The sequence below is a fragment of the Polyodon spathula genome, chromosome 2 (assembly GCF_017654505.1).
Source record: "Polyodon spathula isolate WHYD16114869_AA chromosome 2, ASM1765450v1, whole genome shotgun sequence".
In the NCBI taxonomy this organism is placed as follows: domain Eukaryota; kingdom Metazoa; phylum Chordata; class Actinopteri; order Acipenseriformes; family Polyodontidae; genus Polyodon; species Polyodon spathula.
The window spans coordinates 32,526,935-32,546,261 of NC_054535.1; the positions used below are offsets into that span (position 1 = coordinate 32,526,935).

At 35.9% G+C, this 19,327-nt stretch overlaps 1 protein-coding gene across 2 annotated transcripts in view; it reads right to left on the reverse strand.

Annotated features, from left to right (window-relative positions):
* LOC121295399 (testican-3-like) overlaps positions 1-17,109 on the reverse strand; it is a 76,249-nt gene extending 59,140 nt beyond the window's left edge. For both annotated transcript variants that reach the window (XM_041219974.1, XM_041219966.1), the window contains exons 1-2: positions 17,000-17,109; positions 16,713-16,844 (exon numbers count right to left, since the gene is read on the reverse strand). In XM_041219974.1, coding sequence (XP_041075908.1) covers positions 16,713-16,844 — 132 coding nt within the window. In that variant the 5' untranslated portion in view covers positions 17,000-17,109. The remainder of the gene's footprint in view (positions 1-16,712; positions 16,845-16,999) is intronic.
* Between the last annotated feature and the right edge of the window lie 2,218 nt (positions 17,110-19,327).

Here is a 19,327-nt window from a genome sequence, read left to right on the forward strand (position 1 = left end):
CACCCAGTAAATCTACAGTACCAAGACATGCATGTAAAGAAGCTTTGGTTGATGAACCAGTGGCAGTGTGCCCCCCCCCCCCCCCCCCCCCCCCCCCCCCCCCCCCGTGTGTATTATATGTTTATCTGTTGTATGTAGTGTGTTATTGTTAGTGTATGTATAAGTGCACAGGGATAATGTAGGGTTATGTAGCACGTGTTTTAAAATGTATATTTGTACTTAGACACAGGGATTGCACAATCACTGCATGTGTAGATTAAAGTGGGTATTAGGCTAGAAGCATGGGGAGCACAATTAGTTCACGTGCAGATGTACCGAGATTCCAATTGAATGATTGATTAGCAGTCGAGTCTCGGTATACATAAAAAGAGTAAGTTTCACTCACTCAGGGTTGTGTGTTCAAGGGTGAAAATAATAATAAATAATAACAATTGCTATGTGTGTTGGGAGTCTACACCCCCTTTCAAAATTGTCACCTTTTGTTGCCTTATAGCCTGGAATTAAAATGCATTAAAATTGTTTTTTTGTTGTTTTTCATTTATCTACACATCCTACCCCACACCTTCCAAGTGAAAAAAAAAAAAAATTCTAGAAATTTGTAGAAAATTAATTAAAAATAAAAACTGAAATAGCTTGGTTGGATAAGTGCCCACCTCCCTTGTAATAGCAATCCTAAATTAGCTCAGGTGTAACCAATCGCCTTCAAAATCACACACCAAGTGGTCTCCACCTGTGTTAAACTGTAGTGATTCACATGATTTCAGGATAAATTCAGCAGTTCCTGTAGGTTCCCTCTACAGGGTAGTGTATTTCAAAACAAAGACTCAACCATGAGCAGCAAGGCCCTTTCAAAATAAATCCAGGATAAAGTTACTGAAAGGCACAGATCAGGGGATGGGTATAAAAAATATCAAGGGCCTTGAATATCCCTTGGAGCACTGTCAAGATGATTATTAAGTGGAAGGTGTATGGCACCACCAAGACCCTGCCTAGATCAGGCCGTCCCTCCAAACTGGATGACCAAGCAAGAAGGAGACTGATCAGAGAGGCTACCAAGAGGCCAATGGCAACCAACTTTTCAGGAGCTACAGGCTTTTATGGCCAAGACTGGTCAAAGTGTGCATGTGACAACAATATCCCAAGCACTCCACAAATCTGGCCTGTATGGTAGGATGGCAAGATGGAAGACATTTCTCAAGAAAGCCCACCTTGAATCCCGTTTGAAGTATGCAAAAAAACATTCAAGAGATTCTGTAGCCATGTGGCAAAATGGAACTTTTTGGCCTAAATGCAAAGCGTTATGTTTGGCGTAAACGTAACACAGCGCATTACCCAAAGTACACCATCCCTACTGTGAAGCATGGTGGTGGCAGCATCATGTTATGGGGATGTTTCTCATCAGCAGGTACTGGGGCACTTGTCAGGATAGAAGGGAAAATGAATGGAGCAAAGTACAGCAAAGTCCTTGAGGAACACCTGCTGCCCCCTGCAAGAAATCTGAAACTCGGAAAGAAGTTCACCTTTCAGCATGACAACGGCCCAAAGCCCACAGCCAAAGCAACACTGGATTAGCTAAGGAACAAAAAGGTAAATTTCCTTGAGTGGCCCAGTCAGAGTCCCGACCTAAATCCAATCAAAACTGTGTGGCATTACTTGAAGATTTCTGTCCATCAACACACCCCAAGAAACTTGACAGAGCTTGAACAGTTTTGTAAAGAAGAATGGTCAAACCTAGGTATGCAAAGATGGTAGGGACCTATCCCAACAGACTCACCACTGTAATTCCTGCCAAATGTGCTTCCACCAAGTATTAACTCAGGGGGATGGAGACTTATCCAATTATGATAATTCAGTTTTGTATTTTTAATATATATATATATATATATATATATATATATATATATATATATATATATATATATATATTATTTTTTTCTCAATAAAAACTTTTCTTCCCCTTAACAGTGTGGAGTATGGTGTGTAGATAAGTGGGAAAAAATCCTCATTTAAATGCATGAAACTCTGAGGCACTGACACAACACCTGATGATGACACGTACTGTCAAAACGCATTGTGTGTCATGTTTTTAATAATAAATAATTGTTTTTTTTAGATGTAAAACATTGCCGCTTGCTTTTTACTCTCTTGAGCATCAAGTCTAAAATGAATTAAGGATACAATTGAGCCATCCTGAGTGTACGACCCACCCAGTCTCAACAAAACAACAAACAAGTGGACTTTGGTTTGTCTTTTACTCAACATGGTTGATGACTAAACACAGACTACTTTTTTCATTCATATATATATATATATATATATATATATATATATATATATATATATATATATATATCCGTGGTTTAGGTACATTACGGTATTAATACTGTTCCTTTTATTCTACACCACAATTATCATAATTCCTTTATACAACGGTTAACACATTTTTCAACTGCAAACACGCTTCTTCTAAATCAAGCGATGGTACTTGCAACCTTAGCAAAGTGTCTGAGGAAGATCTTTTTGTGAACTGATACTCTAATAGTTTTGAAAGAAACTGTCAACGACAAAGAATACGAGTTTCAATTGCTGCGTTCTGTTACCCAGAGCTTGATGCATCAGCTGTTCTTTGCTGCTGTCTTTCTGACGTCACACGCAGCTTTTAGAGAAACGCCTTCTCCAAACCTTGCAGCACAGCTCACATTTTCAAAATGCTATATTTACATTTGTCTGGATTATCAACAGTCAGTTTAATGTAATAGATTAAGATTAACTTTATTGTAAAATTATACATCACTTATCACATATTTAGTATATTATGTTTGTTGAAATAATTGATTTATTTATTTAATATAGAGTTGACAAGGCTGTTCACGGATTCATTGTATATTGATAAAATGTCATTCTCCTCCGCTAACAAGGTGGCAGCAGTAGTTTTAGTGGTTATTTGCATTACGATTAGCAGGTCACTCATTTTTTCACAGCCGCAGCCAACCTCCCGCAGCAACATTGCAAAGCTGCACTGGGCTATGCACAATCTGCTCAGATTTCTGTGGGTGCTGAGTGCCATCTACAGCGCATCTCTGCAACTCTGTGCAGCACTGTTCAGAACAGAAGAAATCTGGGCTTTAAGAACACGACCAATGTCTCAATTAAGCTTAATACAGACCCGCGACTGCAGCAGGATAGCCCACTTATTATCAACGTAGTTTTGTTTAAACAAGTTATAACATTATTCCAATTTTCTTAGGTAAGCGAAGAAATCTTTTTTTACAAACTCCACGTGTAATAATCATTGGAAGTTTGTATAATATCAGGACGAGTAGCTATAAATCCATGATATCAGGACGAGTAGCTATAAATCCATGACGTTTTCAGTATTTATCTAGACTCAATATTATATATATATATATATATATATATATATATATATATATATATCCGGTTGAAAAAATAAACAACTCATCTCTGCTCTTAAATAATAACCTGTGGTACATGTTTGTGTTTTAAGCAATAAGACCGACCATTTCCCAATTTCCCAATTCTATTTACCATCAACTAAACAAAGTATTTATTTATTTATTTAATGATTTAATTTTATACCTTTAAATGTTGTAACAAACTATAGCACCACCTCATTTTGAGCAAATAATAGATCTTAATACTGTTATAGGATTACATACAGATTGTCCAACTTTAGTTTTTTTTTTGTTTTTTTTTAATTCTGATTGTCTTTATAAAAAAGAAATGTACCAAGTTATTTGGCATGTAAAATACTAAATACCAAATGTTTCCACTAAAGGAAGTGTGATTTGTTGGATTTATTTTTGTGAATTACAGTAATTTAAGTGATTTACATTAGTCTTTCTTCATTTAATACTTTATAACTTGCAAGATGTACTATATACCTTGATATTATTGTTTTAAAAGCATTTTTATTTTAGTAAATGTAACACATTTTCACAGAACAAAATAATTCATGAAACAGTTTAACAGCAAAATACAATGCACAAGAACTGAGCATGTATTTTTACATGCAAACATATATAACACTTACATTGAAATTAACTTTACAACTTACAACTTAAACATAAAAACTCTCTTTCACCAACAGTTTTAAAATGAATAAAGTTGCTTTGAATGTAGTAAATGCAGAAGTATTTTTCCAAGCTGGCAGCAGACATTGAGAATCGTTCTTGACGTTGCAGAAAATGTAAGAAGTGTGTGTGGGTGTAGCAACAGCAAACCAACACACAAAGGTTAAACTACTCAAGACTCATAAGATAAAGAATAAAATAAAAAAAACGCAATTGTACAGAACTTCTTTTTGCCCCAGAGAATTCAATGTTATTTGACGCCAGTTGAGTTGAGTTCATTGAATTTAAAGAGAATGAAGGAATGTTTGTTTCTGTATGGGGTTAAGGCTTGCCCAAGGCTTTGCTTAACTAATGGACCAACTGTATCATGTATGCATATCCTTGCAGGAGTCACAGTTTTTTAGTTATAAAAGATAAATTGAGGGAAATTACATATTAATTATGTTTGTTCTGACAACTAAGAAAAAACCATAGACACAGTAGGACCATTTGCCAGGGGTTTTGTGTTCAGTGTTTCCACTACAAAAAACTGCAAATCACATCATCGTCATTTGTGAGACACCGGTCCACTCTTAGTGATACACATACACATAGTTATGACCCCAGAATAATTGCAGAACTCTTCTGTTAATTTCCTCTGAATTTTGGCAAAAAATGATATTTTATTCAATCAAGAAAAATCTATAATTACAAGGTTTTTTTTTGTTTATTTTTTTTTTGTTTTAACAGGTCAAATCATTCTTTCAAATAACACCAAACTTGACAGTTTTTGCAAAGTAAACCTTGTTCTTTTTACTTTAACCAATGTAACTAATTATAAAATTAAAAAAAAAAAGTTTAAAAACTATTTACAAAAATATATCCCTACATGGTTTGTTGGGGTCACATTTAGGGTTGCAGTGTACACTGCATGTAGAGCAACCAAAACGTGTCTGTACACATCTACCATTGTGTGCTCTGCGGCCATTCTGGAGGCATGCAACACAGCCCTTCTTTCTACCTGCAAACTTGACAAGGCTGTGTCCTGGCTGAGGCGATACATTAATGTATTGATGCATCATATCATTTGACAACTATCGATAGTCAAGCCAATGCATCGTTTTTGTGCAAAGGAAAAATTTAAATTTGGAATGGGCAGTTATGTTTTGCATTAAGCACAGAGCTTCTCTGCTCCCCTCAAGTCTGACTCTCTAAATCTGCATGCAAATGAACTCACCTTCTCCCCCCTCCCCCCCTGCTCCGCCCCCTGTGAGTTTACTGATGGGAATGACTCTGTGCAGGAGTCTTCAAAGTAACAGAGCAAATTAAGAGCATTGTGCTAGAATTACAAATACTATAGCGAGTGAGCTACAATGTCTTTCGATGTTTGACAATTATTTTCTAAAGATGGCAAGAAAGAAAAGTAAAGAATGCAATGTTTGAGATACTCCGGTAACACAACTTATTTGTATGACCATTTAATGAGATACACAGGTCACGACGTAAAAATCAGTGTTGTAGAACATATACCAATGTCTCTATGTGGGTAGCTGTCAACATCATAACTATTTACAGTGTTACTGTTTAAAACTTAATACATTTTTTTCTTTTGGCACCCAAGTTAAAAAAAATTCTGTGCTCTTTCCAAATCAAAGTCTTAATAATTCTCTGGAGCTTCCATTGAAGTTGTTATGTTTTACGACAGCGTTTGCTGGTCTGCTCTCTGTTCTGACAGCTAAAATCCTGTTCTGCTGGTACACTACATAGGACATCCGCTGATTGATTTTTTTCTTTTTTTCTTTTTTTTAAAGAGGATGCAGGGAGCAGTGGAACCATTTTTACACCTTGCATTGTATAAAACTAATTTGTAATATAAACAAAATTATTAAATAGGGATGATAAAGGGAAATGTTGTCTTTTACATCTGACATTAGAAATGCACTGCTGTTATTGTTTTGCATTTTATTAAAATGTCCTACATAGTTTTTTCTCTTGATTGATCATCACTCTGACAGGTTATGGATTTAAACAACTTTTTTATTTTTATTTTGCTTTCACCCCCAACTGGTACAAATCAACACAAATAAGGTAAAAAACAATAATTTAATATACCTGATTACTAAACTGATGTAATCAATATAATATGCATACGTTTTTAAAGTGTTACTTGCAATGTTACACAGTAATCCACAGCTCCACATGTATTACTGCATTTTTTTTTCATAACGTTAATGAATCGATGCATTGACTTTTTTAGAGAATGATATATCGATAGTGCTGAAGTAGGAATCACCCAACCGTAGTCCTGGCCTTATGTTCGTCTGAACAACTGCCTCCACTTTATTTTCTGAAGCACCAGGTGTCGATCGCTTCTTTCTACAATGGTCATCTGCTAACCTGTGTAGCAGAGCAAGTGTGAAAACCTTCAAAGACCACTGACGTTGATTCCTTGGCAGAGGTCTTCTCAAAAGAGCCCAGATGATGTAGGCACTTATGCTTATCATGCTAGGGATCTACTTATATTGCAGTAAATTTTTCACAGGTAGGTTGCGGAATACAATTAGGATTTCGCAGACCCGTTTAAGCATTAAATAAACCTAAGTAGACAGTATTTCAGAGCACTACAAAGCCTAAAAATAGTGGTACTTGCTTCCTGTCATTTGTTAAAGGCAAGCCTGCAACATCCCCAAACAGTTGCTGCTGACATTCTCTGTCTGATGTGGACTTGCCCCTACATTGAGAATGGGTGTTCTGCATCCACTGAATTGGTTAGAAGTGTAAGGCAAAGATTTGCCAAGTTACACATATGTGGAAATCGATTACAAACAGTCCCAAAACTGGGTTATCCAGGTGCATCTGGCATACTTTAATAAAGGCAATATATGCAGCATGTTCATGTTATTTGTCCCATCCAATAATTTATTTTAAGAATATTGAGTCAAAACAAAGAAAACTTGCCTAATCAGGTCTATAATTCCAACTGCGTTTAAAAAGTAAGCAGCAGGTTGTTTGAAGCAAGGTGGCTGTGCTGGACCGTAACTGTAGTACTGATTTAACTTGGCTACAACTGTCAGGAATACTTTTTGTCTGCGCTGACTTTCCAGTTTGTTTACTGAAAGCTGTTTATTTTACATTCTGTTCAGCAGCCTCTGTAGTAGCCTTTCGCTTAATGTGTGATTCTAAAGCTAAATAGCGATCGATCGTATTTTCTCCAAAGACACATTACAAGATGTGCAATACAGTGACCTCCAGCTGCATGTACAGTTTCTTTGGGAAATATCTTGACATGATCAATCACCGAAATATACTTTGCTTTTTTTGCTTTGTCGTGCACTTCTGGCATTTACCTCCAATGCTGAAAATAAGATTTTAGCAACCTAAATCAAAACAATGCAGCACTGGCTTTGTCCCACCCCCTACTGTACAGTACAGGTCATAGAAAAGCCAGTACAGACGCACTGAGAGGCTGATTAAAACATTGTTGTCATCTGAACAGTAAACAAGAACGTTAACTAATATGGGTAATTTTTTTGTAAATATTATTTGCCTAAGGACTTTTTTTTTTGTTTTGCTTAATTGCAAAGAAAGGCGAAGAAATAAAAAAAAGCCTATCTACAGAAAGACATAGTTTGCATTGCCTGCGTTGTGCAGTAGTTCATTTCAACAAAGTTTTTTTTTTTTTTTTTCTCTCCATACTTGTCCAGTATGCATTGGCCCCTAAAAGAGGTGAATTTCTCGGTGACCCCTCAATTTCACGATTTAGGTAGACTCCTAATTATTGGTATATTCAGCATGCCCCCAGAATACATACTTCCACCACTTGCAACCAGTGCGACCTACTTTATAGTAGCTTCTAAACTGATTGAGATGATATATACCATCCATCTTTACATTATAGTCAAGGACCATTTGTGAAACTAAAATCCTGTCATCTGGTCTGAACCTGGTTTGGCGCTTTTTTGCATCAGCTACATCAGTATTGGTGGCAATGAGAGACACACCTCTCTTGTCCCACCATCTGCACACAGTGATGCCACCATCATTGCTCCACTTTATACTTTCCCCTCAATGCAGCTTCCCTTGCTGGATTTGTTTGGGAAAATGCTGTCTGTTCGGCCTAGTTGTACCAAAATAATAGGTGTCGGCATGCAACAGATCTCTTGCAAGTGTGACAGAAGAGAAAAAGTTGTCAGCATAGACATGATGGTGTGACAAAAGATATTTTAGTAAAAGCTACATGACCACACTGTAAGCTTGTCCCAGACGTGCACTGTCACCTTCCTGCTGCCCACGACCAGTGTAGACTGTAAAAGCCAAGCAGGAACCAGTAAGAGAGTCACACATTTTTATCCCCCACTTAACAGGTTTCTTTGGTAGGTATTGCTTCCATTGTAACCTGCCATCAAATGTAATCATTGCCTTATCAATGGAAAGAGCTTTCCATGGTTGAAGTAAACAAGGACAGTTTTCCTCCAGAACTTTGAGCAACAGGCGGACTTTGTCAAGTTTATCTTGATCATTAGGAGTAGTTGGATCACTGCAGTGCATACATATACTTGCATAGCTGCTCATACAGATTGCGTGTCATTCTACTGGCAACATGTGGCACCCAGAGGGCAGCGTCTGAGCTCCAGTAATCGGTGTAAGCTGGTAAGTGGTGAATGCCCACCTAGATATTTATGCCAATAAATGCTGTTATTTCAGATTCACCTGTCTTACATCAGGAAGGATCTGATGTAGCAAAAGGTCGGTTGGGATCCAGTATCTGTGGTAGTTTTTTATATGCAACACAAAAATTTGTATTTTGAGTCAGTTCAATGAAAAAACTACCCCAACCATTTCTAAAAACAGCTCCAACTCTGTGACTATGCTGGTCTTTGGACCTGACTGCACAATAAGGGTGAATCACGGGTCAGGAAACATCAGATTTCCATTGTGGTGGTGGTTGGGCTTTTTCTTCTGCATGCTGCTTTCTACCTTTTACTGGTTGTTGCATACAACTTTGCCTCACTCTTCTTGTACCACTCCCTATCCCGGTACCTCTCCCTCTACCTTCGACCTGAAGACGTAGTGATGATGTTAGCCCCGCATCTGAACTTTCACTGTCACTGTCCCTGTCACTTTCTTTCTCTCACTTTCTGACTGACTAGGATGATATGTTGCATCATAGTCTACCTCCAAAGGACAATCCTGTGAAACACAGCACACAGAAATTTTGCACAACTCTTCAATCACCAACAATATAAGCGCTATTGAATATACAAAAAATATCAAGGCTTAGACATCATATAACTGCTAGTCTTTATTTTGTAAAACAAAAAGCAGCTTATTATATGTCTTTTTTTTTATTATTGAACTTGAGTTTACACCAAACAAACAGAAATATATACTGAGCATCAAAAAAAAAAAAAAAAGTTTCATTTATATTTGGATATAAGTTTGTGGCCTGTCATTGACAGAGTGTGTCTGGTTATACCGTCTCACCAGGTTTGAAATTGCTGGCCTAGTCCAGCCGCCAACATGCCGATAGCATGAAGGTGCTGCTCTCTTGACAGATATATATATAAAAATATATAAAATATATAAAAAAAAAAAAAAAATATATATATATATATATATATATATATATATATGTGTGTGTGTGTGTGTGTGTGTGTGTGTGTGTGTGTGTGTGTGTGTGTGTGTGTGTGTGTGTGTGTGTGTGTGTGTGTGTGTGTGTGTGTGTGTGTGTATATATATATATATATATATATATATATATATATATATATATATATTTTTTTTTCTGTGATTTCCTTTATTGCTTTTATTCAACCTTGCAATTCAACAGCTGAAATCACTCCATATCCAGTCTCCAATCAACTGTCTCACTAATTAGGTGATTAAGTGCATATACTTCAGTCATAGTCACTCAAACGTGTCATGGTCAAGGATGAATGATCAAGTGATTAAAATGAGACCAAAAACATTTCGTCAATGTCCACCATTTATATACCTTCTATAAATGTACAATTTTTTGAAAATAAATGTGTTATAATAGTGATGTTTCTTTTGATGCTTGTTTCTGTGCTCACGCATAAAAACATTTTTCTATGCAACAACAACATACAGCAAATATAACAAGAAGAGAATGATTTGGGATCGATTAATTCATCAGAATAAATTTCTAAAACCATCTCAGTGGCAGTCTCCATGGAAAAAAACTTTGCATCTGTTAGGCGCATCCATATTTGTTTTGGTATATTTCAAACACAGACAGCTTCAAAAGTTAAAATGTGAACATATGAATTTCCACTTCCAGGTCATAAGTGAATGCCTTCTGTGTATACGGTAGAGTGGTTTGAGTAGGCTGATGCAAAAATTATTATTGCAGCAAAAAACACGAACGCTGATGGGCCATGTAGTAATTTACAGGACAGGTGCTCACAGGCGTTCTGGAGTTTAGAAGTTTATGGAGAATAAACAGCATGATATGAAAAAAGTTCATTCAGATGACTGTTCAAACAAAAGAGCATGCAGCTACTTTACACGTAAGCCAGCTGCAAACGGGAAGCTGTTTGGTTTGAAATGGCAGTGCTGTGACGAAATAGTATCAAAACACAGTACTGGGTACAGGCAATGAAGCAGATGTCTGCGACAGCCAGATCCATCACAATGCACGTGCAAAGTAGCCCTGTACACACATTTGTGACTATCCCTCCAACACAACGGAAGCAGAGACCGCAAAAAAAGGTGCAGGTTCTGCTACAAAAATGAAAACAAAAGAAAGGACACCAGAAAAATGTGCAGTGGTTGCGAAGGCAACACCGGGTTGGGTTGTATTGAACACTTCAAAAAAAGGCAATTCGATAATGGCACATGTTTGGATGTTGTTTGATTTTAATTTGATAATTACTGTTTACTGACTATTATTCTTATTAGTGTTATTAGCAGTGTTTTTTAAAAAAAAAAGTGTTTTTATCTCTATATTGAACATGGGTAACACAGGAGCATAACGGGTTAATGAAAAACACAGTTTAGGTCATGTATGGGGCTTAGGTGGCATTTTTTTGTTGTTTTGTTTATGATTTATTTTTTAATTCCCCTTCTTCCAAACCTGATATCTTGGTGATTCATGCTGGAGGCAATGATTTAGGTAAATTGAAAAGTGTGGAAGTAGTTAGAAAAATGAAAAAAAAAAAGATTTAACAAATTTGCATGAGCTATTTCCAAATACAAAAATAATTTTCTGGTGCATCACCCAGCGACGTCTTTGGAAAGATGTAAAGGCATCTCCAAAAATAAACAAAGCACGTAACTGGGTGAGCAGTGTCATTTCGGATTTTGTAAGGGGTTTAGGGGTAGATTAAATTCAGCACCGCAAAATGAAATATGATCAGGTTGGGCTTTTTAGGGGGAATGGTGTCCATATGAATGACACTGGTAATAATAATAATAATAATAATAATAATAATAATAATTAATAATTATTATAATCTTTATTTTTATATAGCGCCTTTCATAGTGGACCACCATCACAAAGCCCATTACAAGATACGAGACTAGGGTGTGTGAACTATGCATCAGCTATAGTCACTTGCACTCACTTTTAAGTGAGGATAACAGATTTGCACAGGGTACTACATTAAATTGGAGAGCTTTCTGAATTATTAGTACAGTATTTGGTGCTGTGTGAGTACATCCACCATGTCAACAAGGATTACAGATAAATAATTTAACTGCACTTTAGGACGGTATGTATAGGAAGCCAATTGTTTTGTGCATTTCAAATGTGTATGTATATATATATATATATATATATATATATATATATATATATATATATATATATATATACACACACACACACACACACACACACACACACACACACACACACACACACACACACACCTTAAAACACCATCTTCCACTAATTTTCAATATTTTCAATATTAAAACAAGCTTAGATATCCCATGTAGACTTGATTTAAAATGTGAAAAACAATATTCTCTACATTAAGAAAAGTGCTTGTACCCACTTCCCCACTCAATTTACTGAAAAGGTTCAAAGTTCAAATTTACCGTGAAAATAATATAACTTTGTTAAAGTGAGCCTACATAAACACTTATTAAACACTTATTTGTCCACGAACGACATTTTTTAAAGGAAATACACATTTGGCAAGTACTGATTTTAACTATGCATAGACATAAATTATACCGACAAAATAACGTTTTTAAAATATTTATGTAAAAAAAAACTAAAATACAACAAACAATTTCCTGAAGATAAAATGTATTTATAATAAAAATTAAACGTAAACGTACATTACGATAAATGTCACCTTTGTAAACAAAAAAATACTGTCTGCAATATACTTTGATAAATAAGATGACAACATACTTAAACAAAAATTATTGTCTGCAATGCATTACCTGTTTTCGTTTCTCAAAAAAATAAAAATGGCATCCTGTAATTTTGGATGACTCTTCACAGAGAACTTTGCCTTTAAGTCCCAAGTTTCGTGCATGCGTAGAAAGGCTCAAAAAGGCAAATGCTATCTTATTTCCAGGCTAAATTACTCCCTGTGAGACTGTCTCTGATGGTGCGTAAACATTTATTTTGCTGAGGCCAGCTACATTCATGACTTTTTTGATGATGTTTCAGTTTTTTTTTTTTTTTTTTTTTTTTAAAGATGAAAATGTTGCAGTATTCATTTAAGTAAACATGACATGTTCTGATCAACACCTAGTGGAATTCAACTTCTGCAGTAACAGCATTCCTCAGATTTTACAGGGTTATCGTTGCCCAGTCACTCCAACACACCCCAGGTTGGTTCCATTGCATTAAAATATGTTTTTGAAAAATCTGAAATTCTTTTAGAAAGTGTGGTAAGTAAGGACCAGTACCAAGTTTTCTAAATGTCACAATATCCTTGTTGGTTATTGTATGAATATACAGTATATTTGATAATAAATATGTTTTCTTCATGCTGTGACCAAAGGATGACTTTGAATAATTAGACCAAGACCATACAGAGAAAAGCCTGCCCAAAACATTATGAAGCCGCAATTCACTGAATGCTGACCAAATCGTTACTGTGGTTGGCACTGCAGTGAAATTTGTCCTTCTGACAAGAAAAGGCATGATACACACTAACATACATCCCCTGCCGTGATGAGTGGCTTCTCTGCAACTGCTTAGCCACAGCGTTACATGTAATGAAGTCATTTGGTCTGTGTTTGGAGGTTTACTATTCAGTTAAACTTGCTGGTCTGTCACAGAAGTTCTGATACTTGTTGGATATCTGAACACCTTTTCACAGACTATTCACTTAAGTACATTATGGTGTCTCTTTAAAAAGTTACCAATAGTTGATTTGGGGATTCCAGTCCACCAGTCATATGACCACAATACAGTCGGTGCCACTTAATCAGGACACTGATAATCAGGATTTCTGCTGAAATGGGACAGAACTCTGGGATCTGGTTCTTCTCAATTCTATCACTTTGTTTAATTGGGATACAGTATTTTCAAATGATGACCGGAGATTGGTTTTCATTGGTTTTACAGGTTCACGTAGCACAGTGATTACGCTGTGACTTGTGTAAACCTTTCTCATGGCTGAGAAGCGAAAACGAGTCGATTTGCCTCTGCCTCTGGATGGTTGAATTCCTGAAGGAGCTGGGAGTCTGCTGTGGTTTTTCAGGTAGTTGTGGCAAAGGAATTTGGCGTGTCTACATTGTATGTGTCTCGCCTTGTAAAAGTAAATGATGAAATCCTGCCGCAGTTTGAAAACAATGGCAATCCGAACCGAACCGAAAACGACAGACAGCAGGCAAGGATGAGGAGGTCGGCAACTCGCTCTTCTTGTGTTTTTGACAGAGATTAAGTCAGGAAGCTTGAATTTCTGGACCCATGGTGAAGTAGAAAATAAAAAAAAAGCGATTCATTTTGTTTATGATTTATTTTTTTTTATACTGACTTGTATCTCAAATGATGCATTTTAACATTTATTCATGTGATTTCATTCTTTTTCTTTTCATTTAGAAATAAAAACTAAAAAAGACTCAACCTCTCTTCTTCATGTCGCAAATTATGAATATAAGTGTGACTAAGGTCCACTGAAATGCCTCTCCTTTAATTGGGACAACCGCTTATTCAGAGTATTTTTACATCTCCCAAGGCACCCTGACAAAGTTGCACCGACTAATTATATACTAATATAAGACAAAAAACATGGCTCATAATAACAGTACCACGATACTTAAAACAAAAAAAATGGTGTTAGTATTGTGAGGGTTAAAACTTTATATAAAAGTGTCTTACATAACTATATTCCTCTGATCTACAAACAGCCTGCAAACCCTTTTTTGGGGTTTGTTTTACCTTTCTAGTACTATTCATCCTGTATCACAAAAAAAAATGTAGAAACCAGCACAAAAACCCAACGTTTCTAAGCATTTTCTGCACTTCAGCTAAACATTATACTTAATTGTTCTGTAAAAAAAATGTTTTTACTGAAGTCTACTGGTAGAGTTGCATAGCATTAACAAAAACAGTTATAGCAATAAAACATATACGGTACAGTACATGCAGTACAGTAGGCCACAGTGCTTTAGCAAAATTGTATTTCAGACTCTAGGCACATTTGAAATAGTCAGACAACCAGCCATTTTGTATCAAGTAAAAAAGCTACAGTTTGATACATTTTCAGTGAAAAATTTATGTCCTCAGTCCTCTCTAAATGTCATATATTCAGTGCGCATTAAATAATACATTCACTTGAAATGTGTTCTAAAAAAGGTCTACAGTAGACTAGTACCTATTTTAGAGTCTTACACAAATCTGAATCAAAAGCAACTTCTGAGAAACTACTTTGGTGTGCGGCTTGAGTGAAATATAGGACTCTGTACACAAGAGTAATTGATTGGTAACTCAACTTAGATTATGGCATTTCTGAGTTTCAAGAATGCAAAACAACACCTCAAATCACACAGACATAGGTCTACATTCTCCACCCATGAGATTGTTTTAAAGAACCTTTGGTTTTGTCTTTACCACTCTAGTCAGCCATTTACCACCTAGTAAGGAAAACACTGATTATAAATGACTGTGCCAATAAGGTAAGATGAAAAATGACTGCAGAATAATACAAATTATTTTATTGACTGGTTAACATTACAGTTCCCAAACAACTAAATATAGCAGCCAGCAGGAGTTTTGAAGCAAAACAAATTAAATACATAAATTACTAATCAACAACGACAGAGATTACTTATACTGAAATCAAGACAAACATGAAATGGCTGATGGTTACAACCACATGACAACTGAAACCAACATTTAATTGCAATCCTCTACATCAAGCATGTCAACCTGGTCCTTAAGGACACTATAACTACACAGTACAATTATACTAAACAGAACAATGAACCTTTTTATTTGCAGCTCATTAGGATTGCTGACTAAGGTTATCCAGAAAATCCGACCCCTTGTCAAATCCTGCAACTAACACAAGCTCTGCAGAAGCAGTTTACAAACTATCTTTCATTTACCAAAAAAGGTGCAATTTTTAATAATTGTAAGCCTCATAATGGAGAATATTGATAACAAATACACAACTATTTGACTTTTATCTTTTTACTGGGGAAACACTGTTGGCTGAGGAAAGTGAAATAAAGGATTAGATGCATGTTGCCACCATGAACATTCATTAGAGATCACTTTGTAAACATGTTATATGCAACACTTGGTAATATGTCATTTCTCAGCGTTTTACAATGCAGTATGTTCAGACTTGGGCACTTTATAGTAGTAGTGCCTGATGATCATAATCTTCATTAAAAACAACAACAAAAAAAAGTTTATATCTTTCTGAAGTTCTGGATCAAAGCAACTATAATTAAGTATGGGAAGTATTGTAGTTCGTTGGAAACAAACCAATAAATATCAGGTAATACAATTCACACAGGAGTTGAATTTCCTTAGTATAACCGCTTGAAGTCTATTTATATTAGGTTACCACTTGACACAGTTGTGCCAATAGTGTATTATGTTCTTTGGTAAACAATTTGTAAGGGCAGAATTAAAAAAAGAAGCTTCAAACAACATTGTTTAATGTCAACTAATTGCACTTAAGACCAGATGCGTTTTTCACAACTTCTGGTGTTTTGTGATGTTTCATCTGTTAATCAGTGGAAGTGAGTAAGAGTCGGTGGTACCGACTAGCACTACTCAATTTGTATTTGTTACTATTTAACTCATAACATGATGAACTATTGTGTTTAAACGATGTTTGAGGATTTATTAAAAGAGCACACAGTATAGATAATTATGCATAAATCCATAATTCTTCTCCGAGATACAGTATTTAGCAATGTTTCAGTTTAGCAAAATGTCTAGCAATACTGACGTGTTGTATAACCTAAAAATACAGTAGGTTTAGTTTTGAGTCTGTAGCTGGTACACAACCGCAAAAGTATGTCGCTGCCAAGAAAGCAAAAATATCGCCCCATCAACTTAACTTCTGATGCAAGTGTGTAGTAGAATTATACATCAATTCAATTGATTTTTAAAGATTTTTATTCTACTTGGTTTAAAATAAATTAAACAAACAAAAAACTAAAAGAAATTAAATTTGAAATGACACTTACGTCTCGAAATTGGTCCCAGTGTCCAGTGAGCCATTTATCATCCAGAAAATTACCGTTGTCCGACCTACTCGCTGCTCCGAGAAACTGACTGGTGGCGACTGCACAAATACACAAGAAGGCTGTGTTCAGCATCTGCAACGCACAAGGAAGATAAAACACTTTGTCAGAGAATAGCTGTACCTTCCACATTTTATTGCACAAAGGGGACAATGTAAATAAAAACCTTTACTAGAATTGCATAGGTCTATGCATTCATAGTCACAAGAATAAGTGACAAGAATAATCACCTTGCCGTCCTTGCGTTAGTGATCCAGTGCTACCACCTCTGTCTGTTTTTATCTCAGCACTGCTGCTTCTGCTCCTGTCTGCACGCGCTGCTGTCTCGTGCCTTTCCCAGTCCTCAACACTGCGCTCAGCGCGAGCTCGAGGAGCCGGTCGCGCGCCTAACACCCCCTGTTACACAGGGTACTTAATAAAACGGTTTTGACCAGTACAAAAAAATAATGTAACGCTTTATATTGTGTGGCATAAATTAATATTAAATAGATATGCAATTGCATATTAAGTTAATGTTAAATTAATCTTTAATAAATATGCAATAGCTGGTTTCCTGCTAAATGTTACCCAAATGTCGATTGAAAATGTAATTGCATATCACGTCCATTTATATTACGTTTTGTTACCCTTGAACATATGCAATAATTGACCATTGTTTACATGTCCTTATTGAAAATACAGTTAATCTGACTTAAATGTTAATGGAAAGTAGCAAGGAATAATTTAACGTAAATTTAATATGCAACTTCATACCTGTTAAATAATAATTTAACATTAATTTAATATACAATTGCCTATCTATTGCATATCTATTTAATATAAATTTATACCAGGCAATATAAAGTGTTACCAAAAAGGGTTACCGTGTATGGGTCTGATTATGTGAGTATCTCTTCATCAGCTGCAAAATGCTTCTTTTTATTATTATTTTTTCATTAGTCCTAATGATTGCACATTTTTCAGATAAGCAAAGCCTATCCAAAATCTAACGTTTCTGCATATTGTATTACAGCTTAAAAAAAGTAATACACGAAATACTAACGTGTAAAAAGTCTATTCGTTCGGATAGGTTTTAGATTGTAAAGACGTATAACATAATGTGCTTAAGAAAATTATATATATATATATATATATATATATATATATATATATATATATATATATATATATATATATATATATATATATATATATATACATACACACACACACACACACACACACACTATCGTCTTTACAATCTAAAACCTATCCGAAACGAATATATATATATATATATATATATATATATATATATATATATATATATATATATATATATATATATATATATATTTTTTTTTTTTTTTTTCCCTGGAGTTATCATCAAGTATATTGATACTTTGAGGGAAGTGGCGGAAAAGTAAGTCAGAAAAAAATTGTGTAACTCTTTAATCCTGTCATATCACTCTGCCATAATGCAGTTGAATTTCTACCTTTGCAAATCACTGGTAACTGCACTGGTGCATATCAGCAGATGCACAAGCTTCTTTACAATAGTGGATTTCCAACTCCCATCATATCAATTACACTATGTAACACAATTTTTGTTCCTGGGTAGTAAGTGTTATTTCCTAATTGCTTATGACTCAAAAGTATAGAAAATGGCTATTATTCCCCACAAACTTTGCTTTTGTGACCAGGACAGTGATATTTTGAAATTTACCTATTTCCAATGAGAAAACGGGTGAATTTGTGTCTTTTCGTTCACATAAAGTCAGAAAAAAACAACATATGAATCCAAATTAACATGTATTTATACTAAAGTAATACAAAAATGACTACAAAAGATTTAGAAGTGAGTAGTTTTTCGAGATTTACAATTATACTGTAAATCACTTTCATGAATCAGCCCCCAAATGTAGTCTCCCATCATGTTCTCGTTATACTGTCCTTGGTAGCACCGTTCAAAGTCCAGTATATCCTGGTGGAAGCGCTCGCCTTGCTCCTCCAAGTACGCTCCCATGTTCTCCTTGAATTTATCAAGATGAGCATCAAGGATATAGACTTTGAGGGACATCCTACAGCCCATTGTGCCGTAGTTCTTCACCAGAGTCTCAACCAGCTCCACATAGTTTTCGGCCTTGTGATTGCCCAGGAAGCCCCGAACCACTGCGACAAAGCTGTTCCAAGCCGCTTTCTCCTTATTAGTGAGCTTCTTGGGGAATTCATTGCACTCCAGGATCTTCTTTATCTGTGGTCCGACGAAGAAACCGGCTTTGACCTTTGCCTCAGACAGCTTAGGGAAGAAGTCTTGAAGGTACTTGAAGGCTGCCGACTCCTTATCTAGAGCTCTGACAAATTGTTTCATAAGGCCCAATTTGATGTGCAGTGGTGGCATCAGCACCTTCCGGGGGTCCACCAGTGGCTCCCACTTGATGTTGTTCCTCCCCACAGAGAACTCGGTCCGCTGTGGCCAGTCCCACCTGTGGCAGTGAGCCTTGGTGTCCCTGCTGTCCCAAAGGCAAAGATAGCAGGGCAACTTGGTAAAACCGCCTTGGAGACCCATCAGGAATGCC